We start from the raw sequence: 25045 nt of genomic DNA, 5'->3' as shown, positions 1-25045 counted from the left end.
ATATAAAATGTTTATTGGAACTTGTTTTGTGCTAATTGACTAAACTAACCGAGGTTGCAGTAGACAGAATTTGGCTTGACAATTGTCAATTATTGAAAAATTTTAGTGAAAATATAAAGCAACACTATTGCATGACATTTGGAAAGTTCAATAAAATTCTGTGTTGATAAGGCACACTTGTAAACTTACCTCCGGCATAATATATCAACTTACAACAGAATAACAAAATCCACAGACAAATGCGAGGTGAAAACATTATTTGAAAAAAAGAAAAGAAAAAGAAACCTAAAGATAAAAGAGAATACATAGGGCAAGCTGATAAAAGAAACAAATGTAAACTTGGAGTTGGGACTTTCATTACTGTGGTAGCATATCATCCTAATATTTAATAATGGTGATCTGGGGTTTCATCTGCCTCAAATTCCTCTGGAATTGTTGTTTCTCCCGCTGTATGATCGGGCTGAGGTGTTGCCTTGACACCATCATCAGTTGTATTGTTCTCAGAATCTGTCTCATTAACCTTGTCCATCATACCTGACAGGGCAAGCCTGGGAGACCATTCGAGAACATCATCTATTATATTGGACACCCGCTTCTGGTACCTGTAAAGACAGAATTACCACACTTCAGCTTAATGCAATTTATGGTCTCACTAATTAGGCAGGAACACAAACAAGCAGGGGCAATTTACTTCGGTTATATTGAGAATATCGAGATTACATGATCAATAAGCTCAAAATAGTTCAGCCATCAAAGCATGCGGTGAACAAACATATATTATGAATTTAGCATATCAAACTATTATCATAGATACTAAAGAACTACTCATATAGTTTACTGGCAAAACATACAGACTTCTTAGAAGCTATCATAAATTTTCACTGGATAGATGGTTCATAAGCAGTACCTGGCTCTGGCGGCTTCATCCGGAGCATGGTGCCTCAGTAATAGAATGACAAGAAAGGCAACAAGTGCAAAAAACATCCGAGCAGTCCACTTGGGGCGCTCTCCCTCATCTTTCTGGGGCCAAAACTGGAATAACTCCTTAAGAGTTGCTTCTTCTGCAAGAATATTCGGAAAGAACCATACCCTTTTTCCAAGAACAATCCATAGAGCTCCGAATACAAGGGCTCTTACTGCAAGTAAATGAAACCTAATATTAGTTCAAGGCAACATACAAATCAAAAAGTACAACCAACAACTGCAACATAAATACTCATGCAGTGATCTACAAAACATGGAGGAACTACTCAGGTTAGATGTCCTATCAACTAAAAACAGAAATAGTATGATGATACAAGACAAAGTGTAACTCATAACAAACAGCTCTTGTGTCTTGGATATCAATCAGTCATACATGCTAACATAACTTTCAGTGTATATGAAGTTATAGAGATACTTTAAAGTGAATACATGACATACATACCTAGAGATCCATTACATAAGTTAGGTCATGTAGATATAGGTCGGCAGGATGATCCAATGTATAAAAATGACAATAGCATCAGCACAAAAAACTTACACAAAAGCAGGCAGAGTATAAGAAGCAATACACCCGCACAGAAGTAGAGAATAAGTAGCTTGACTTGGTGGGGATACACAGGAAACAAGCATATTGCTAGCGTCAAAACAGGCCAGCAAAATGAGAGAAGGGTCTGCCATAATGGTCTTCGGTTGACAAAAGTCCATGCAAAGAATGCGTCATTATCAGAAAATACTTGGTCCTGCATATCACAAAAAATAAGATATGGAAAACAAGATATCCATACTAAAAAGATAATGAACCATCAAACTCACTGTCTAATATGCAAGGAGAGTCACCACTCCTGACTCCAACATTTTTTTCAGTTTACAATAAAAAAGTAAAAGAAAGAAGAGCTACACAGCCCAGGTGGAAAAGGGTCAAGATCAAGGTATATCCAATTATCCATACAAGAAATGTAAATACAAGCAAAGGAGAGAAAAACAAATACAATGGCACGATAAATTTTGATTATTCCTATCTGTCGGATGCAACTCCACGACCTTCAGCTTATCTTTTTAAGACCATGTCCCCAGAGAGGTGTTATGTTATTGGTATCTCCATGCAGCATCCATTTCATATTTATTAATGGGAGTGATAATCACATTGGCAGATCTTAATACACCAATTCTTTATTTTTTACTATTTTTAATTTATAGTGAGAATGACCCAACGAAAAATGATGAAAATGGCCCTAATTAGCTCTGTCATACCACCACTGCCCCCTTCTTCAGATAACATCGAACCATACAGGAACAGCCAGAACAGGACTGCAGATCATGCTGCTGTCAGATCACCTGACCGATGCACAAAATTGCTTCTTTGCCACCAATCACCACCTGAAAACACCACCCAGAATAGCTTCACCACTTTTACCAATAACATCACCATTCCATCCTAAAACTATCACGCAGGTTGAAGGTGACCCCCATGAGTACTGCCACTTTATCTGAAAAGTTTGTGTGAGCTCATGAACTCACAACACATCAGCCATTCCTCTATTAAAAACCCCCCATCAACTGCCACTCAATACCAACACCATCAGCTGCTACTGGTATTCATCAATGAAGTAAGTGCAACAACATCACCACCCACTGTAGTGGCTATGAGATGTTGGTAACTAGGTGCCTGGTCATCCCTCAAATATACCAGCATCCAAGGAGTTGTAGGAGTTGTAGACCAGCAGAACAATTATTATGGTTTAGGGTTTTTTCTTTCTAATGTTTGGAAAGACTTGGATACTTGGTTTGTTTTGTTTGTTGAGGAAAGAAATCATGCATGAGAAGCCCTCCCTCCTTTTACTGTTTGAGTCCAGTTAGTGTGGGTAGAATTAAAAGGGTGCTAATAGCCACACTCTTTTATCAGTTTTTGATTCAGTCACATGAAAGTTAGAAATGTTGACCAGCACGTCTAGTGAAAGGAGTAACACAAGTGGTAAATAGTACTTCCACCAGAACACAGAGCACTGAGCAGTAGACATTTAATCCTTATTGCACAAATTAAAGTGTTGGAAGGAACTTACTGGAAAAATCTCCAAATGTGCAGGCCATGTAGATAGTTTTCTCTTTCCAGGTCGAACAGTTTTGACAACACGGTCACATCGCACTATAAGATTCTTTCTCAGCAGCGAGTTTGCAACATCTTCGATTTCTAAATTCTTATCTGATTCAAGTAAGTCTTTGATTTCGGGATGATTTCTCAAGAAACTAACAAAATCTTTCCCTCTAAAATATTCAACTCTTGTTTCCTGCAAAACAGCCCACCTAGACTCCAGTTCTTTATGGTCCCTCACTTTCTCAGCAAATGTCTGAAAAACATCCTTCTTTGCAGCTTGCTTCTGAAATTGAAAGTTCAACGTCAATGTGAGAACAAATTTCCTACCACCCTCATTTCATAATTCATACAAATGGGAAACTCATAAAAAAATCAATTAACTTATTGGACATTCCTTTTATACATTCATAATTCCAGAGGTTGTGCTGTTATCACCATAACTGGCACAGGGGAGCAGCTGCAATCACATCCGTACAACTCAATCAAACTAATAAGCTACGGTCAAGGAATGCAAATTTCATTTTCTAAGATAATAAAGAATTTTTACAAGTTACGGGTTCCACGTTTCTTTGGCGAATGCCCCTATGGAGTCATTTTCTTAATATAATATGTTAAATCAAGTAAAAAGAAATGAAGGAGCATATAAATCATGTTTATCCCTGCAGGAAAAGGGCAGAACAGTGGAGGAGAAACAGGAATACTCCATGAATTTGTTTCGCTAACTAAATGAACCATCCACTATCAACTTGAACTAATTGGAACAGCCGTTGGATTAAGTCTTCCTAATTTCATTCAAGATGACTGTCCTTCTAATGTACTAGTATTTTTAAACCTAACCAAGATTTAAAGTTTTAAACAGCACAAATTCAAGTAAACAAGAGATCATCTGTAAATTAAAGACTGCAGATCTTTCTGGGAAACATAGCTGCACGAACAAACACAAAAATCAAAGAGCAAGCATTCAACGGAATAGGGTGAAACGATCACAATCTCAAATGCGGGCACAATTCAACTACAAAATTGAGAATAAAACTAACCCTAGGAGGGGTATCGGTAGAGGAGTCCACGTAAGAGCGGCGCCCTCTCTTCTTATCGCCAGCTGCTCCACTGCCTCCGCCTCCGCCTCCGCCTCCGCCTCCACTTGTTTTCTTCATTTCAACAACTCGGTTCTGCTTTTCTTGCAGTTACAGTGTCTTATGCTGTATAAACATTTTGGCCAAAAATCAATTAATTTTCTTTGTATTTCATAACAGAATTATTGGGCTTATGGCCCATTTACATCTTTTAGTTTGCGGCCCATTTCTCTGTTGCTTGTTTCATTTTAATAGGAAATGGGATCACAATTCTTCTTTTGAATATTGTCACACTTGTAATCTTTTCTCTCTTTTATGTATTACCATACATTTTGTATTGTCAACTAGACGTATAATTGAAAATCTCTAAGTAGGAGTAGGTTTCAAAATAGTCTCATAAATCATAATGATAGTATTGACTATAGTGTTTGGATTAGAAAAGTAGTTAAAAATATGAGTTGAAACTTGAAAGTACTTTGTCAAGAGAATTATTTGTTGGATGTTGAATTACTATTAAACATTGTACTATAACTAGATATTTCTATTTGTTATTCAATTTTCCCATTGACCTTCATGTAAATTGAGTTATTAAATTAATCCAAAGGAAATTACCTCCCTTTTAACGGCTTGAGTTCATCTTTCTCTTTCATCTTTCAATCTTTCATCTCTTGGAAATGGCAGCCTCAGCTCTAGCGTTGCTTCTCCTCTTCTCCCTCCTCGCAGCCACCTCCTCCGCCCGCCCCTGCAAAACCATTTTCTATTTCTCCGCCACAACGACCACCACCACCACCACAACCTATTATCCTTTCCATTCCCAATTAGCAAACCCTAACCCCAATTCCGCCCTCCGCCGCCTCAATCCCCGCTATGTCACCTTCATCTTCACCTCCACCGCCCCCAAACCCTTCTCCGGCCACCGCCCCTCGCTCAATTTCAAATCCGATCCCTCCTCCGACGCCAATTCTCACTCATCCCCAGCTATGACGTCATCCGATTTTTTCCCTCTCAAATTCTATTCCTCCGTCTCCAGCTCAATCCGCGACCGGGCCACCGATATCATGAGCGTCGTCGGCGCGCTGCTCTTCGGCGTCGGCTGCGGGGCCCTCACCGGGGCCGTGATGTACTTCATGTACGCCCTCTTCTCCCCCGGCCGATTCGATTTCGACGATGTTTCCGACGATGAGGATGACGACGACGTCGCCGATATCAAGAGGAAATTAGGGTACGTGTCGATCCCTGCGGTGACCACCGACGACCTCAAGAAACCTGCGCCGCCTGCCAAGGAGGTGGTTTGATGATTGAATCAGTACATATTATACGTATATGTGTGTGTGTGTTTGTGTTTTGGATTTGATAAGATGCGAAGGGATTTGAAATTCAATTGCCTTGAAGTATCTGTCTTGTACTGTTTGTTAGTGCTATTGCTATACTTCATTTCATATTGGGAATTATGACTTTGATTGAGTATGTGGGATTTAGGCTTTTCTGTTTAACTCAAGATGTTGAATAAAGTTGGATCATTTATGTTTGTTATGTGATGTTTGGTTAAGGTTATCTTAGGGAGCTTAAAAGCTTCAGAAGGTATTGGATGTATTGTGTTAAAAGATTATAAGTTGTCAATATGTTGTGAGCTAGAGATATCAAATTGGAGAGGTGTATAAGGCTATGGAGATAACAAATCATAGTAGTTATTTTAAAAAATAAGTTGGGGTTGAGTAACTTACTTTTGGGGAGCTTAGAGCCTATAGGCTGTTTTGAGGAGCTCATAAGCTCAGCCAAACACCCCCCCCCTCCTCTTACTCGAATAGGAAGTAGAAATGCTTGTGCTATATATCAACTGACCTGAGGCGGAGCTTCTTTCTGATTTTTATTGCGTTGCACTGCGTTCTACCTTTGGTATTCCACGCACATGTGGACTGGCCTGTGCTATGAGTTTAGATGTCCATACCCACTAATAAAGAGATGGAAATCAGAATTTTTTAGTTGCAATATATTTGACCTACCTCTTTAGGTTTTATTTTTGGTTTTGATTTTCTGAGCCCTTCTAAGCACGCATATGTTAGTTGTGATTAGGAAGGTAACTTCTTGGACTCAATTTATCAAGTTAATGGCTTATTGGCTTTAGCTAGGAAGTTTTTGAATTGTGCTCTAAGTATTTGAGGAGCATTGCCAATCTGCCTCTTTCTTCTTGGGCATTTTGATCAGTTATATACCATGTGCAGTGAGACTGGCTACATTTCTTCATTATTTCACTCATTAGGCATTTAATGTGTGGCATGGCTTGTTGCCCTCTTGGTGTTTTATCTGAAGTAGTAGTTTGGTTTAACTAGTGGGTGGTGGTGTAGGGAGGGTAGCTTTCTTCAATGAAGAACTTGGCAACCATTTCTTTTATTAAATACTAGTACTAGCTAGCATCATTGATTTTTCTGTCTCGAGGCTAGCGTTTACTACACTCGCATTCTTATCTCGGTAACTTCTAAATTAGCACTATTTTTTTATTAATAGATCATGTTCATAATTTTCAGTTTTTTTTTTTTATTATGTCTATGATTTACATTTTCTTTTAAAAAATCTTCAATTTTGTGAATAATTTGATTTATATCCTAATTGATTATAATCTAAAGTTAAATAATGAGTCAGCTCGTTGGGTTCTTAGCTGGACTGACTATTTGTTAATGGGTTTAACGACGAGTTAATCATGTATTGCAACGACAACTTTCTCGTTTTTCTCTTTAAAATTACAATATTCAGGTACAAAATATGAATAACCCAAAAATAATTTTATCTTAATTAAACTATAATACACCAAAGATTTCTCGTTGTTGAGAACGGGGGTTAAATCAAACTTTTTGTCAAATTCTAGGTTTTGGAAAGACACCAAAAATTGGATATGGTTTATGTAAAAACATTAAAATTAGGGATATAAAAGTATACGTTGTAAGGGGCATTAACAACCTTTAAACATTGAGGAACATCATTCACATGTTTTCATTACTCCTACTATATAACAATTGAATACAAAGAAATTGAGTGTTACACTTTTATTTGTCCATTTTTCCTATTTTTCTTTTTTAGTTTTTTTAATTTTTAAATTATAGGAAATGCCATGTGGCGTCGTCAATGGTTCGACGATGTGCTCGAGTAAGTGCAGATGTGGGAGTGTCATGTGTGATCTATCTTGCAGCGGTTGTGCCAACGAGCACAAAAAAAGTAGTTGCTCATAAAATGTTAAAAGTAAACTAAATAGTAAATACAATACATAAATTTCTAGTACATTTTGTTTTATAGGGTGGAGATAGAAAAGCACATCTTTTTTGGAATGAAATATAGGCACAACAAACAAATCCATCAAAACAAACACTTGATTTTATTTTATTTTAAAACAAATTAAATATGGGATATAATACATGAACATGTATTTTGAATGGTTAGGCTTAAGTGGGCAAAATATGATTGTTTAGCCTCATTTTTTGAATTTTCAAATTCGATATTTCAGATAATTTGATTCAATCTAAATTCAATTTTAAGAAAATTTTGATTTTCAGTCTTATTTGTTGGCAGAAATAAAAATCGAAATCTCTAAATTCAAGCCTATTTGAAGTCGCAAGTAGTCAAGAATTTCTAAAATTCAGTTTAAGCGACACTAAGTAATGCCCTAAATCATCAGTCTTGATGATTTTTTTAATTTTTTACCCTAGCGTGGAGGAAGAAAAAATTCCCCACCATAGTTCAATTAAAGGAGGAAGAAGAAAAAGAGAAAAAGGAAATGGTCTGTCGTTGAAATGTTATTATCAACAGCATTTCACTGAATTGGTGGCATCACACACACAAACAGTAAAGTTAGTGTAGTAAACAAAATTCATTGAAACAAGAAACAAGAAACAGGAAACGAAATTAAGCAGCATCACTTAGACAAAGAGTAACTGCATCAAGGAGATGAAAGCAAAGGGTAGTTACTCATCTACTAACTACCCCTGGCATCAAACTGCCATTAGCATCAAAGCTTTTGCTTATTTTTTCATAAACGAGCTCTCTCAACTATTATACTACCTCATCATAGTTTGTTTTCACCTCTAGTTAGCATAACAAAACTCACTTCATGCCTCCAACACTAATCAGAGGAGAGCACCCAAAACAAGATTGTTTCAATGGCCACGAACAACATACGCAAGGGACAAAGCAGCCAAGAGCGTGGTGGCCGATGACAACATTGTCCAAAAGCTTTTCTTCTTCTGCTCGTCCATCACACTGCTCCGCAGCACCTCCAACTGCCTATTCATCTCCTCCACCTTAGCAGCTTTGCTCTTGAAAGCATTCTTTATGGTCTCCATTTCCACTGCGTGCACCTTCAGCGCCTCACCATTAACGTGCACGTTGCCAACTTCACCCTCACTCTTCTCTTTAGAGCAGAAAGCAGATGTGCCCTTCAGCATATTCAGCACTAGCTCTGAGTTGGCATCTGCTATCTCTGCCTTACTCTTCATTGAATCAAATTCAGCCTGCAATTTACCAATGGTTTCTTGCAGAGAAGCAATCTCCTCCCTCAGCATTCCACATCGGCTTTCCAACTCCACTTTCTCACTCAATATTGCAGCCTTCTCTGTCTTCACCTCCCCACTAGCGCTGTGGCTTTCCTCAATTCTTTTCTCCAATTCTTCAATCTTAGCCTTCAATTTCAAAGCATTCTGCTTCTCCTCATCGAGGCAACGCTCCACTCCTTCCCTTTCAACATAAGCCTTCTCGAGTTTACTCTTATACTCACCAACTTCAGATTCTAAGCTGCTGATCTTGTTAACATGAGCCACATTTGAACCCTCCAACTTAACAAGATCAGCCCTAAGTTCATCAACATGGCTTCCCAACTCTTTAACTTGGCCCTCCAAGCTACTTTTTTCCTCCGAAATCGCAATCTTCTCATTAGCCAAGCCCTCCAATTCAAGACTCCTCTCAGCTAAATTCTTACGCGCATCATTCAATTCCTTTTCAATCACACCTTTCTCAGCAGCCAACTCCTTATACCTCTTCTCACTCAACTTCACCTCCCCAACCAATCGATCAGTATCCTTCCACATCTCACTAAGCTTCGTCTCACCATCAGCACACTTCTTATCCAATTCAGCCACCATCTTCTGCAGCTTCGCCTCTTCTTTCTTCAAGCCAGCCACCATCTCATTGATTCCGGTCACAACATTCTCCAACTCTTGTCTTTTGCCAATCTCCCCATTCTTCTCCTTCTCAACCTCTTCTTTTTCCCTAACAATCACACTGATTTCATCCTTCATCTTCTCTATAAGCTTCTTCGACTCCATCAAATCCCTCACCGACAAATCCTTCTCTTCCATCAGCAACTTGATCCGCGTTGCCATTCCTTCTTTCTCACTCACTAGAGCATTGTAGGCAGATCGTGATTCTTCAATCTCCCTTTCGAAATCCCTAATTTTTTCACTCAACTCAGCCAGATTCGCCCTCAACCCTAAACCCTCCTCAATTTGCCGATTCAGCTTAGCTTCAAAAACATCCCTCTCCACACGAACTCGCTTCGAAGCCTCTCTCTCATCCCCCAACGCCCCTTCACTCTCACTCAACGCTCCATTCAGCCTCGAAATCGCACTCGCTCTCTCCTCGACCTCTCTCTCCTTCTCTCTCAATTCCATCTCCAACCCCTTCATTTCCCTAACAAACTCCTCTCCTTTCAATACAACCTGAACATCTACGTAAACTGCCACAACTCTCCTCTCAACTTCGAGCTCCGCCACCCGATCGACAAGCCGAGCCAAGTCGGAGCCCAAAGCCTCCTTCTCCGAGTTCGACTGATTCAGCTCCGTCTCCAGAGAGCCTTTGGACTGGAGAAGGGAGTCCACCTGCTGGCGGCGCTCGACCGCCTCCTTGAGCAGCATCTGATTCAGCGACTTGAGGCTCTCGAGCTTCTCCGAATCAACGGAAGACGGCGGCGGCGAGTCCATGGAGTGCGATATCACCGTTTCCTCCTGCTTGCCGTTGTTGGCATTGGATGCTTTCTTCTTCGCCATCTGTTTTTTTTCCTTTAACGGCAAATAATTTGCCCTAATTTTTGGTGGTGGAGAAATGGATTGAAGATGAAGGGTTGAGGGTTTTTGTTTAAATTATTGGGAGGATTTTAACTCGTTATCGAATAAAATGCCGCACGAAAATACCAAAGTGTAACCGCAATAAGAAAAAGGGGGCTGAAGAGAGAGATATGAAAGGGATGGAATCAGATTTAAATTTTGGAGGGCTCGAACTACGAGGGGGATTTATTATTATAGGCCCCTCCCCACCTCTCTTTATCTAATTTTTAATTATAGACCATATATTAATAATAATAAAATTTAGTGAGTACTAAATATAGTTATAGATAATATAATTGATAATTATTTAATTAATTTTGATTATAAGTCAGTGTAAATAAAAATTTATCATGGTTAATATATAAATTTAGTTAATGTTTATGTCATACTTCCTCCGTCCACCATTAGGAGTCTCATTTCTCAATGGCATGGGTTTTAAGAAATGTTAAGAAAAGTAGATGGAAAATAGTTAGTGGAATAGGGGTCTCACTTGTATATATTAGTTTTAAATGAAATGTGAGTGAAGTGAGTTAGTGGAAGGTGGGACCTTATTACCATTTATGGTAAAAGTGAACCGGAACTCTTATTCGCGGACGGACTAAAATGGAAAAACGGGACTCCTATTCACGGACGGAGAGAGTATCACTCAAAGCATTGTGGTGGAGTGGTAAAGGTGGTGTTACTGATTTGACAAGAGGTCTTGGGTTCAAGCCTCCTTGACAACAAGGTTTTAAGCATTTTTTTATAAAAATCGGTTTTCGGTTCGCGGTTCATCCGGTCCAACCGGCCGGTTTAATTGGTTCAAGGCGGCTTAATGTAGAAGCGGTTTATATGAGCAAATCGGACCGGACTACTTACCGGTTCGCGGTTCGACCGGTCGAACCGGCCGGTCCGGTCCGGTTTTTAAAACACTGACTAACATAGTCCCTCCATTTCATAAATATAAACTTTTTTTTATATTTTGTCTCAAAAAATTAAATCATTTTTGTTTTTGACAAACTTAAATACTCATTCTTCTTCTATCATTATACTCCCTCCGTCCCAACTAAGTTAAATCGTTGGACGTTCCAACATAGTTGAGTCATTTCATTTTTTGACTAAAAACAAAATATCAATCACTCTTACTTTATTTCATCATCTACTTGACTCTTTCTTTATCTCTCCTACTTTTTTTTCTTTCCTATTTTATTTTACTTTCAGTTAATCAATTCAACACAATTTCTTAATCTTCGTGCCAAAAGTTTTGTACCAACTTAGTTGGGACAGTGAGGATAGTATCTATATTATTTGTTTTCTAAATCAAAAATTAAAAGAATAAAATATAAAATATAATAAAAAATGGTTGTAGTAGATTTTGGGGTGGTTTTTTGTCCAATATTATTGGTGTTCTAACAATATATCAATCACTTTTTCTTTTTATTTTTCTCATACTTTACTAATTTCATAATAAAACTCGTATCATCTATAAAGTCTTTATTATAGGATGGACGAAGTTTTTAATTAGTACTCCTAAAATAATGTTTTTAATTTGTATTTTAATATATTAAACAGCATCTCATCAAATTTTATACTATCAATCTTCTAGAGTATAAAATAATGTCTTGTTATCTTGACACATCTGCATTTAATTTTTTTTTCAATTTGGATAAAAGGGGACTCTTGCTTTATTAAACTATTATACTCTCATTTTACTATAAAAATAATATATAAAAGTTGAACTAATCTTTTCTAATCCTTCCTAACATTTTTATAATAAAATTAAATAATTTCTTAAAACTCGCGCCAAGTTAAACTAAAATAAATTACAGACTAAAAATGTACTATCAATTAAGAAGTGGAATATGACATATTTATGGGGCCATCGAGAGTACTCCCTCCGTCGCCGTACAGGAGTCTTATTTTTCCATTTTAATCCATTCACGAATAGAAGTCCCGATTCACTTTTATCATAAATGGTAGGGTCATCACCTTTCACTAACTCATTTCACTCACATTTAATTTAAAACTAATATATACAAGTGAGACACATTCCATTAACTTTTTTTCACTCACTCTTCTTAACATTTCTTAAAACTCGTGTCGCCAAGAAATGGAACTCCTAATGACGAATTGAATGGAGTATGGAGTATGTTTCTTTTTTGGGGTAAAATTATTACTAAATAACAAGTAAGTATCACATTCCACTAACTCACTTCACTCAAATTCTATTATAAAATTAATATAAAAAAGTAAATTCCATATTCCACTAACTTTTTATCCATTAGCATTTACATTTTTTAAAATGTGTGCTCATACAAATTGGCATTTACATTTTTTAAAATGTGTACTCATACAAATTGTGATTCATATTATGGAACTGGGGAATATTTATCTTTGATTCCTAATCAATGTAACACAATCCTTCTTTTTGGAATATCACATTAAAGTGAAAAATTTATAAAAATAGAAATATTTCTTTCTTTCACTTTATTGTGTGCAGAATATCTCGAGTCTGAAAAATAAATATTTCGCTCTCAATGAAAATGATGAGTAATGTACCGTATGTATTTTCAACATGTTTTAATAATAAAATTAGCAAAAGAATTATTTAATAATTGAATAAATAAGAGCAAAGAAATAGAAGAAAAAGAGAAAATAGTTAGTCACGACAAAGAAACATAATTAAATTTATGGAAATTAAAATAAAAAATAAGACTTCCTTTGTTTCAAATAAAAATCTTATTTCTTAATTTTTTATCAGTCTTGCAAAATTAATCCACCATTTTTTCCTAAATTTCTATATATTTTATGATGGACCACATTCTCTATTAATACTACTAGTATAATTTTGTTTTCTTATTTTATTTATCATTTTTTGTTGATGAGAATCATTTAATACTCCATTAATGGAGTTAGTAGAAGTATGCACCTCGAATAAAGACGAAGCTTCGTCATTGTTAATGCCCACCCTCATTGGGTGCCTTAATATATGCTCGTATGTAATTTGACCAACGCCATTTTTTTATTTCCCAACTCACAAATTTATTCAGTTATTGTCTGTTGAGGCGGTTTGTATCTAAAAATTAGTACTCCTATAAAATTATCTAATAGTAGCAATTAAATAATGTGTCCTCTACTACCGTGAAAAGATATTATTCATTACATAGGTGTAAATAATTTTTTTTTTAAATATCAAAATTCTTTGTAGAAAATTTGCCAGTCAGGGATCACTTGTCTATAGTCGATTTTTAGCTCAGAATATTGCTTACTAATTTGCTGAAATGAATAAAAGAAAGTGATAATATGGCTATTAATAATAGAAGGAGAAATTTTATCACCACATCATTATCATTTTGTACCTACATCTTATATGGGGTACTAATACTAACTATTTTGAGAGCTATTATTGTACTGATTTTGATATTGAAGACAAAATACAATGGCATAGTATGTACACTACCACATTTGACTCCGTTCGTCACACTATTAACGATGCGCTTTTTTAAGCACTTATTTATTAAAAAAATGACACTATTAGTAGAAAGTAAAGTAAGTGAGAAAGACGAATGAAGTACTTTGGATACATGTCATTCGGATTATGAATTGAAAATTAAATAATACTCTATCGGGTTACTGGCTATATGATTTGGGGTCATACGGATTGTGCTTTTTTTTGGACTCTAAATTTTCATCCATAAACTTATAAAACTAAGATTATACGGAGCAATTCGCATGTCTGGAATTGAATTGACATCCATTATTATAGGTAGTAGTACTAAATAAATCTCGTGCGATCGATTGAACATTTGTATCCTAAACGTTAGGATTACAACACATGTACAAAATAAAATGGTGAAACTTGATATGATATTCAAGACATCATTGTCTAATTAAAATCGAGAGACTGGTGGAGAAAAATAATAAAGAATCAAAGCCAGAAAGGAAAAAAGAAAAAATAATGCTAAATGGTCATAATATGGCTGACCATAAAAATAAAATATTAATAAAATATTGTTACATTTAATACTTATTTACTTGGATTTAGTTCATCTTAAAAGTAACAATTATCTAAAACTAATTTACCCTTTGTCCATAAATAAATACACATAAGACAAATAAATACACATAAAAACTAAGTCATCAAATCATCTTGGAACTTTGAATTTGTAGCTCATTCTCGTTTTATGTCAGCTTACTCAGTTTTTTTTGTAAACTTTAATTTATTGTTTTATATTTTATTATTTAATTGTTTAATATATATAACTGCTTTTAAATCAGAACCTATAGCTTTATGATATTAAAATTTGATTATTGTTGATTATTATATAGATTCACTTACAAATGAAATAATTTAAAGTATATTATATTTAATATTAATATTTAAATAACTTATAAATAAAATAGATGTAAACGTTTTATTCATTATTTTACATACTAATTCAAACTTTTTGAGAAAAGATTATTCCAATATTAAAAGTATATATAGAAAATTCTGATTAAATAAAATATAAAATTGATGGTTGGAGATTAATTGAAATCTTGAATGGTTCATAAAAATTGAGACACAAACTATTGTGCAATTCATAATAAAAATCCATTGAAATCCTCAATAATTCAATCAAATCAAAATTAATTAAATTATTAATTGAATATAAGATCAATTAGAAATTTTTTAATTTTTATATTAAATCTAAAAATTAATAGGAACTCTCAGTTGTTCAATTATACTGAATTTGAAGTTTTGAACACTCAGTTGAAAATCATTTGAGATACTTAATTAACAAATTAAAAATAAAATAAATCAAAATTCCTATATATAGAAAACATAAGAGAAATGTAACCCTCTTTTCAATTCTTTTATGTAGATTTCGTATCACTTTTTTATATTTTTATTTATTATTTTTGTTTTGTTATTTAAAATTTTGTGTAAAAATAATTTTAAAGTTATACTAATATAAATATCTAATGATATTAGAATTCAATTTTTACTAATTATTTTTGTTATCCTTTATAAAAATAAGTCAATTATTAATAGTTAGTATTTACATAATTATAACAAAATATATATAAATATTATACTAGTATACAATGCATTTATAAAAAAAGGTAATTCAGTTTTTTAGAGGAGACAATGTTTCAATATTAAAAGTATACATAGAAAATGTCTTATTCTGAATGTATAAATTAGACAATTGGAAATTACTTAATTGAAATCCATTAAATAAATTAAAATCCTAGATAATTTATAAAGCTTAGTTATGACAAAAACTCATGTATAGTTTATAATCAGTTTAATGTATTCAACAATTCAATTAATCGAAAATGAGTAGTATACATTTTTATTTAAAATTAATATTGTTCAATTATATATCTATAATCAGTATAAACCCTCAATTGTTATGATGTCACATCTTAATATTATCAATTAAAATCTTGAATTGAAACATAATCATCCAATTAAATAAAAATGAATTAAATCTCCCGTTGAATCTAAGATCAATATAAAAACCATAATTATATTTATTTGTATATCCTAAATTCATAATACAACGTAGTAGTTGAGTTTGACCATATATTAACTCAATTACTTATTTGAACGATCATAAACTTATAATTTAATCATATATTAACTCAATTTTGATTAGTTCTAATTTTACAACATAAATATTGTTAAAGAAATTTTTGATACAATTAAGGACGTTAATTCGTGTCCTTAAAAGGTAATCTTTTGTAGCGCACGAATCATTATAGTTGTGAATATCACCATTTTATATTTATAAGTCAAATGAATTATCGATAATTTAATATACTATCACCAATGTTAATTAGGAGATCAATTTGAGTAGTATGTAATATTTTTATTAAGTTATATAATATCATATCATGATGGTATAATACTACTGTATTATGTAAAAATAAAATATTACTACTATAAAACTCAGATAAAACTTTGAGTAGTCTATCACAGGGCACCAACTACCAAAACTCATCCATTAAGCTCAATTTCATCCCTCATTTCTTACTAGTAATTAGTACTAGTACTATACATCTCACTAATATACAAATAAATATATTGACTATGAAGCTATATTGCTATATATTTCAATGATTAACAACAAATATTTATTGTTCTAATTAAATTCAATCAGTATGAAATTATATTAATCAAAATTTCAGTTTCTCAATCGTATAACTAATAACTGGATTATACACATTATATTTAAATAAATAATACATCATACATAAAATTATATTAGTAAAAATAAAAAATAAAAACTGAAAGAGTTTTAAAACAAAAGAAATATAAATAACAAATTGTGTAATTGAAATTTACTATTGCAATTAAGTAAAGGGTAATAATGTAAACATTGTTTAAGCATTAAATAAGGTAATTAAATGATTTCTATTCGTAGTATTTATATTTATTGAAATACCATTTTATGGCCAGCCACGTTATGGCCGCATAACATTTCCCAAAAAGAAATACCAAATGCGAGGAGGAGGCAAAACAAACCTGCCTAATATGCGTAATGAGCACCAAACGCTCCACCTAATTAGGCATATTTTTGATGGGTTAAATAATACTTACTATAGTAATTAATTACATTTTAATGAATTAATTAATGCCGATTTGAATTGTTGTCATTGTTGGAAGTCGCCCACTAGAGACCACCTCCTAGTTCAAAAATCAAAAGTAAAAGGAAAACAGAGTATTCAACATTGTGAGGTGAGTTGCCTAATAATATTAGAGTGGCTATTGCCCGATTTTGGGTTCGAGTTTATTGCAAGAAATTTATATTTCAAACTGAATAGAAGAGTTAAAATACGGACTAAGTATTTTTCAATTATCAATTGTCCTCTTACGTTTGTAGGATATGAAATCCAATATCTTATCAACGGATTCTCATAATTAAAAAACAAAACATACAAAATGTCTTGAGAAATGAAAAACCAGCAAAAACAACAACATTGCTTTACGTGGAATGTATTCATTTTAATATTTTTTTACCGATGAAGATCCTATTTGAGATAATCCTAGTTCATAGATAGTACAAATTTAAACTACATAGTATAAATTGAATTGAAGAAAAAAAGATGAAAAAAAATCAAAACAGATCATGAAAAGGTGGGATAGTAAATTATGATACACTGGATCTCAAGAGCCTACTATAGTTTTCCTGAATATGTTTTTGGTTTACTTTCTCTTTTCAAAAACCTTCAGATTTAATGGTTGCGAATAATTCGAGTCATTCCTTGTTTTGTGGAGACGACTTCATGTTTGTAGGAAAACTTAATCTAGGAAAATGAAAGCAATGTTCTTTGTTTCATCTGCAAAACCATCATTTAGAATTATTATTCACTATTTTAAAAATTCAATACCAAGAATAATTTCTAAACGAAAGCTGTCGGTTTAAACTCCAGAAACAATCAAAAGAAACAGAGTAATTTCTTGAACTGAAGACTGCAAAATGTAATCAATTTCATTGAAACAAAGAGGCAGGAAACGTAATTAAGCAAAGAGTTGATGAAATAAGAGTAGTTACTCATCTACTACCTACCACAATGGTTTCAAACATTTGCCATTAGCATCAAAGCTTTAGCTTATTTCTTCATAAACGAAATTTCTCAAATAGTATTATACTACGTCTCTCTTCACCTCTAGTTAGCATACCAAAATTCAGTTCATGCCTCCAACACTAATCGGAGGTGAGCCCCCAAAACAATGTTGTTCAATGGCCACGAAAAACATATGCAAGGGATAACGCAGCCAAGAGCGTGGTGGCCGATGACAACATAGTCCAAAAGCTCTTCTTCTTCTGCTCTTCCATCACACTGCATTGCAGCACCTCCAACTGCCTCTTCATCTCCTCCACCTTACCAGCTTTGCTTTTGAAAGCATTCTTTATCGTCTCCATTTCCACAACGTGCACCTTCAGCGCCTCGCCATTAGCGTGCACATTGCTAAATTCACTCTCACACACCTCTTTAGAGCAGAAGGCCGATATGCCCTTTAGCATTTTCAGCACTAGTTTCAAGTTGGCATCTGCAGTCTCTGCCTTACTCTTCATTGATTTGAGTTCAGCCTGCGATCTAGCCATGGTTTCTTGCAGAGAAGCAATCTCCTCCTTCAGCATTCCACATCGGCTCTCTAACTCCACTTTCTCACACAAGATTGCAGCCTTCTCTGTCTTCACCTCCTTACTAGCCTTGTGGCTTTCCTTGATTCTTTTCTCCATTTCTTCAATCTTAGCCTTCAGTTTCAGAGCATTCTGCTTCTCGTCGTTGAGGCAACGCTCCACTCCTTCTCTTTCAACATAAACCTTCTCGAGTTTACTCTTATACTCACCAACTTGAGATTCTAAGTTCCTGATCTTGTCAACATAAGCCACATTCGATCCCTCCAACTCGACAACAGCAGTCCTAAGTTCATCTACATGGCTTCCCAACTCTCTAACTCGGTCCTCCACACAACTTTTCTCCTCCAAAATCACAATCTTCTCATTAGCTAAGCCCTCCAATTCAAGACTGCTCTCAGCTAAATTCTTACGCGCATCATTCAATTCCTTTTCAATGACACCTTTCTCAGCACCCAACTCCTTATACCTCTTCTCACTCAGCTTCATCTCCCCAACCAATCGATCAGTCTCCTTCCACATCTCACTAAGCTTTGTCTCACCCTCAGCACACTTCTTATCCAACTCGGCCACAATCTTCTGCAGATTCGCCTCTTCTTTCTTCAAGCCAGCCACCATCTCATTGATTCCGGTCATAACAATCTCCAACTCTCTCCTTTTGCCAATCTCCCCATTCTTCTCCTTCTCAACCTCTTCTTTCTCCCTAACAATCACACTGATATCATCCTTCAGCTTCTCTAAAAGTTTATTAGACTCCTTCAAATCTCTCACCGACGAATCCTTCTCTTCAATCAGCAACTTGATCCGCATTTCCATTCCCTCTCTCTCACTCACTACAGCATTGTAGGCAGCTCGCGACTCTTCAATCTCCCTTTCGAAATCCCTAATTTTTTCACTCAATTCAGCCAGATTCGCCCTCAGCCCTAAATCCTCCTCAATTTGCCGATTCAGCTTAGCTTCAAAAACATCCCTCTCCACGTGAACTCGCTTCGAAGCCGCTCTCTCAGCCCCCAACGCACCTTCGCTCTCACTCAACGCTGCATTCAGCCTCGCAATCGTACTAGCCCTCTCCTCGACTTCTCTCTCCTTCTCTCTCAATTCCATCTCCAACCCCTTCATTTCCCGAACAATCTCCTCCCCTTCCACACCAACCTGAACAGCTACATAAACTGCCACAACTCTCCTCTCAAGTTCAAGCTCTGCCACCCGCTCAACAAGCCGAGCCAACTCGGATCCCAAAGCCTCCTTGTCCGAGTTCGAGCGAGTCAGCTCCATCTCCAGAGAGCCTTTGGACTGGAGAAGGGAGTCCACCTGCTGGCGGCGCTCGACCGCCTCTTTGAGCAGCATCTGATTCAGAGATTTGAGGCTCTCGATCTTCTCCGAATCTACTGAAGACGGCGGCGGCGAGTCCAACGAGTGAGACTTCACCGTTTCGTCCTGCTTCTGCGATGGCTTCTGGTGGTTGGCATGGGATACTTTTTTCTTCGCCATCTCCTTTACTTTAACCGGAAAAATCTGACCTAATTTTTGGTGGTGGCGAAAGGGATTGAAGATGAAGGGTTGAGGGTTTTGAAAGGGCTTTTTAAGGAGAAAATGGAGATGGGAATCAAATTTGAATTTAGGAGGGCTCGAAATACGATGGGGATTTTTTTAATAGCCCCACCCACTGCATTTTATCTTTTTTATTTTCTTCATTTCAAATTTACTCCCTCCGTCCGATTGAAGATGACTCACTTTCCTTTTTGGTTTGTTCTAATCAAGATGACCCATTACTTAAAATGGAAATCCCTTTATCTCTACTTTATTCCCTCTCTCTTACTTTACTCTTTCCACTTAACAAACACAATAAAGTTGCATAAAATCCCGTGCCGCTCAAGAAATGGGTCATCTTCCTTGGGACGAAGGGAGTATTTTTCTCTTTACATTAATACAGTATATTAATTAGAGATATTCATAATATGGATAACACATTTTTATTCTTTCTAAACTTAACCTAACAGACAATATACTATGTACTACATAAAAATCTTATGTTAAAAGAACGTTTCAGTGAGATGGAGTAGGTAATTATAGTGAATTGGACGCGATCACTGCATATTTTTTAATAATATTAATAAAATAAAAGGATTTTTTATATATAAAAATGAATACAACTTTTAACGGTTGTACACTCGAATCCAAAATATTTAATGTTGTTACACACCAGAAGATTTCTCTTTTTGTAAAGCTCATAGTGGGATAGACCTGCCCAAAGTTTATCAAGCAGCCGGTTACAGTTTTGAACCGAAACTGTGAGAATTTACCCGAACTAAAACCGTCGATTTTTGAACCGTGGTTCGGTTTCAAGCGGTTTCAACCCGAAACCGCAAAAAACCGTAAAACTAAGCCGGGATTGGAAAAAAACCAACGGTTCAAAATCGTGAAAAACCGTAAAATATCGCTAAAAAACCGCCGATTCGGAACCGAAACCGGCGGTTCCGAACCGTAACCGCCGGTTCCGGAACCTTGGGCACCTCTAAGTGGGATGTCCTAATACATGGAGTATGCAATTAGGCCAACGGGTAACGGCCTTAGAGCCGCGACCTGCGCGTTGGAGGGGAGCGAGACGCGGCTCAGGCCGCGCCAGGTGACGGAGTTGAGTCCCGGGGTCGCGCCCCGTTGTGGCCCGGCTCGGGGTTGGAGGATGCGGGGCCGTGCCCCGTTGCGTCCCGTCCCAGCATTGGAGGGGGTCGGGCCACAAGTAGCTTTGTGAGGTGGTGGAATTTGGCGGAATTGGCAATCGCATGCGGAGATGGGAGGTGGTGGAATTTGGTAGCAATTAAAAATAGAGAGAGATGGGATTGGGAGCAAGTAGCTTTGTGGAGAGAGAGAGGCGGTGGGGTGTTGGTGTTGAGAAAGGAAGAACGATTTTTATTTTTTGATGTGTAATTTCAATTTCCGAATGAAGAATGAATTTTCTGTGCTTTAATTGTTTAACGTTTTTTATGTCACGTGCAAAATAGGTTGTAAATTATGAATAGTGCAATTTAATAGTTATGACCTAAATGGGACCTATGAGGTTATAAGAATTGTAGTCTGGGCCTGAAATTTAGGAAAATGATGACGTAGATGGGATTTGAGGCCTGAATCCGGGCCGGGGCTATGGATGCACTTATACTATTCAGTCTATTCCCGCACTTATAAATTTCTTCGTTTATTATCTTTTGAGGCGGTTTGCATCTCACATTTAAAAAATGCTCAAATATTTGAATGATGCCTGAATTCTGATCACTCTCAAATAGATATATTCATTGCATTGGTCTAGTAAAATTTCAAAGAAAAGCAAAAATATTTATAGAATTTGTGTATCGAGATTAATGCTAATTTATTAGGAGTAGATAAGTTGGTAGTCCCGGCCTACTTGTCTACAGTCGATGTTTTAGTTTAGAATTTTATCTGATATTGCTTGCTAATTGTTCTAAATGTATAAAAGAAATTGATATCATGGTTATTAGTAATAGAGGGATAAATTTTAATATCCTCATCAAGCAAAGTGTGTATGCTCCGTAATCATTTTGTATAGTACAATTTACTACTCACTGAAGTATTATGCTGCTTTGACATTGCAAGCAAAAATACAACCAATACCAATTGCAGAAGTATATAACAAAATTTGTATGTTTTTCATGACCCAACAACATTTTATTTTGCATGCCATGGATGCAAATACAAATATAAATGATGATACTTGATTTAATAGTAACAGTCACACTTGTCCAATTAAAATTGAGAGAACGGTGGAGGTTAATTGAGACTGAAAGATCTAAATAGTTTCCAAGTACTCCCTCCGTCCGCTGTTAGGAGTCTCATTTATTGGCGGCACAAATTTTAAGAAATATTAAGAAAAGTGAGTGGAAAAAAGTTAGTGAAATATAGGTCTTACATGTATATATTACTTTTAAATGAAATATGAATGAAATGAGTTAGTGGAAGGTGGAGACTCTATTACCATTTATGGTAAAAGTGAACCGGAGACTCCTATTCGGGGACGGACTAAAATGGAAAAATGAGACTCCTATTCGTAGACGGAAGGAGTTTTAACACAAGGAAACTACGTGGTGAATATTATATTAACTGAAGTTATATCACAAAAAAGTAATACTACCTCTGTCCGCGAATAGGACTCGTTTTTCCATTCTAGTTCGTCCGCAAATAGGAGTCCTGGTTCATTTTTACCATAAATGATAATAGGATCACACCTTCCATTAACTCATTCCACTCACATTTTATTTAAAACTAATATATACGAGTGTGAGACTTTTATTTCACTAACTTTTTTCTACTCACTTTCTTAATACTCCTTCCGTCCCATATTTGGAGTCACTTATTGTTATGGCTCGTATTTTAAGAAAGAGTTGAAGTGTGTAATAAATGAAGTGAGATGGTGGAGTGTATAATAAATGAAGTGAGATGATAGAGTGTGTAATAAATGAAGTGAGATGGTGGAGTTCGTTGAAGTTGGGTCCCTTTTAACTTTTGATTTTTGTTTTGATTTATTTTAATGTAGATAATGACATTTTTATGTAATTTTGATGAAGAATGGGATAAAATTGTATGACCAAATATGGAAAATTCTAAAAGTGACTCTTAAACTATGACGGACTTTTATGGCAAAAAGTGACTCTTAATCTGGAACGGAGGGAGTATTTCTTAAAACACTTGCCGCCCGTAAATGAGACTACTAATGGCAGACGGAGGGAGTAACATCCAAAAATGTATTATCTTCTTAAGAACTCTTGTGCTTGAGTCTTTGGACCGTCCCAAAATGTCAACGAGGAGTTAATGGAGGTTGGGCTCTCTGCTCTCACCAAAATTCCGCAGCACCCGTTCCTCACGACCCCTGTTCGGGTTGTATGCCTTGATAGCAACGGCACCATAGACTTCATCTCCCCATTCTTCTTTGAGCTGTACTAGCAATTTGTCATCCTTCTTCACCACATAGTCTTTTACGGAATAAGCCAGCAAACAACATAGGTATTACTACTACTACTATGTTACATGCATTTTCATATGGATATACAAGGAAGACAGAGTAAATTAATTATCGTGCACCACCCGGTATGGGAACCATTCATCTTTTCTTGCCAAAAGGAGCATTGTTGGACGGCCTTGATATCTTCTTCATACTTCAACATTGAGATCACCCATTCTTTTCATCGCTATAGTATCACTGCTAACCACATATTTAATAGTACTACATATTTATGGTAACATATTAATGAAAACTTACGCTGTTCTTTTTAAAATTGGAATTAGATCCATTACATAATTACATATCTTGAAAAATACTCCCTCCATTTCTTCATAGTTGAGTCATTTTTCTATTTCGAGAATTTTCTTCATAGTTGAGTCATTTCCATATATGGTAACTTTTTTCTCTTTCTTACTTTACTCTCTCTTACTTTATTCACTTTATACTTTATTATCTCCACATTTTCCTCTCTCTTACTTTTTTATCTATTTATTTAACACACCCAACATTCCTTTCTAAAACTTCGTGCCGAAAAATTTCGCCTCGACTATGAAAAAATGGAGGGAGTAACATTTTTCTTAAGTAAACCAATCCCTTATTTGTAGAAATTATGAAAAAGATTAAATTGCAGTATTATGTAGGTTTATCACAATTCGATATAAAATACTCCCCCCGTCCACGATTAAGAGTCACACTTTTCCATTTCGGTCCGTCTCCAATTAGAGTCACACTTCATTTTTAGCATAAATAGTAAGTAGGTCCTACATTCCACTAACTCAATTCACTTACATTTTATTATAAAATTAATATAAAAAAATGGGTCCCACATTCCACTAACTTTTTCAACCAACTTTTCTTTATCTTTCTTAAAACTCGTGCCCGGTCAAAATGTGACTCTTAATCGGGGACGGATGGAGTATAATAATACTACTCAACAATGAAGTATTATATTGCTAACTCAATACTTAATTGCTAATTACAACTAAATAATAGCCATTAGATATTTAAATTAAATGTCTAGATCATCAACCCTGAATGTCAATACGATAAAAAAACGTCAATAAGGGTATTAAGGTCAATTTACAACACATTAGTTGTAAAAAACTTTTGAAAAATATCCCATAACTTTGAAACACATACAACTTTCTCGATTTAAATTATTTTTTCGCACAACATGTATCAAATTACAGATAGTTTCATAAAGATTCTAACGAAATCTCACTTGCATATGTTCCGACGTCAAAATTAGAAAAAAAAATCAAATTTTTTTAATTTTTTCGTACAACACAAATGCCAACATAGTATATAAAATATGTTAATATAATACATGTAGAATGTCAATATAAACAATGTGTAACATTCTCAAAGCATTGTGTTGATATTTACGGAACACTATATTGACATTTTCATCCAAAATCCTAATTTGGTAGTTTTTTTTTTTTTATATTTTTAGATTTAATTAATAAAAATGAAAATTACACAAGACAAATTTTAGACCACAATTTTTCTAAAATCATATGATCTTAAATTAGTTGTAGTTAATAATTAAATAATGAGTTAGCAATTGATCACTTCCAACTACTCAACATATATACTTATGGGAATTGATTTTTAAAAAAAACAAACAAACTCAACATTAGATTAGTAACTAACTAATAAAATAGAAGTAAATTGCATATAACAAG

At 35.2% G+C, this 25045-nt stretch overlaps 4 protein-coding genes across 5 annotated transcripts; 1 reads left to right on the top strand and 3 right to left on the bottom strand.

Moving 5' to 3' along the window:
* Nucleotides 1-146: 146 nt before the first annotated feature.
* On the bottom strand, nt 147-4275 carry LOC125200778. 2 transcript variants are annotated; one of them, XM_048098541.1, is made up of 6 exons: nt 4114-4275; nt 3480-3533; nt 3045-3359; nt 1523-1724; nt 908-1136; nt 147-602 (listed from the first exon to the last, which is right to left on the bottom strand). In XM_048098541.1, exons 1-6 carry the CDS (start codon nt 4228-4230, stop codon nt 386-388), a joined length of 1134 nt encoding a protein of 377 aa, XP_047954498.1. In that variant the 5' UTR covers nt 4231-4275; the 3' UTR covers nt 147-385. The 2 variants fall into 2 exon arrangements, with proteins under 2 accessions (XP_047954498.1, XP_047954499.1); XM_048098542.1 differs by lacking the exon at nt 3480-3533.
* Nucleotides 4276-4823: 548 nt separating this feature from the next.
* LOC125198449 lies at nt 4824-5444 on the top strand. The gene has a single exon (XM_048096789.1). It carries the CDS (start codon nt 4824-4826, stop codon nt 5442-5444), a length of 621 nt encoding a protein of 206 aa, XP_047952746.1.
* A 2545-nt stretch (nt 5445-7989) lies between these two features.
* On the bottom strand, nt 7990-10331 carry LOC125200969 (cingulin-like). Its single transcript, XM_048098823.1, has one exon. It carries the CDS (start codon nt 10176-10178, stop codon nt 8295-8297), a length of 1884 nt encoding a protein of 627 aa, XP_047954780.1. The 5' UTR covers nt 10179-10331; the 3' UTR covers nt 7990-8294.
* A 7339-nt stretch (nt 10332-17670) lies between these two features.
* LOC125202240 (centrosomal protein of 135 kDa-like) lies at nt 17671-19936 on the bottom strand. Its single transcript, XM_048100601.1, has one exon. It carries the CDS (start codon nt 19838-19840, stop codon nt 17945-17947), a length of 1896 nt encoding a protein of 631 aa, XP_047956558.1. The 5' UTR covers nt 19841-19936; the 3' UTR covers nt 17671-17944.
* Nucleotides 19937-25045: the final 5109 nt, after the last annotated feature.

This window comes from Salvia hispanica, chromosome 1, assembly GCF_023119035.1.
Source record: "Salvia hispanica cultivar TCC Black 2014 chromosome 1, UniMelb_Shisp_WGS_1.0, whole genome shotgun sequence".
NCBI lineage: Eukaryota > Viridiplantae > Streptophyta > Magnoliopsida > Lamiales > Lamiaceae > Salvia > Salvia hispanica.
This window is presented reverse-complemented; position numbering and strand designations above follow the sequence as displayed.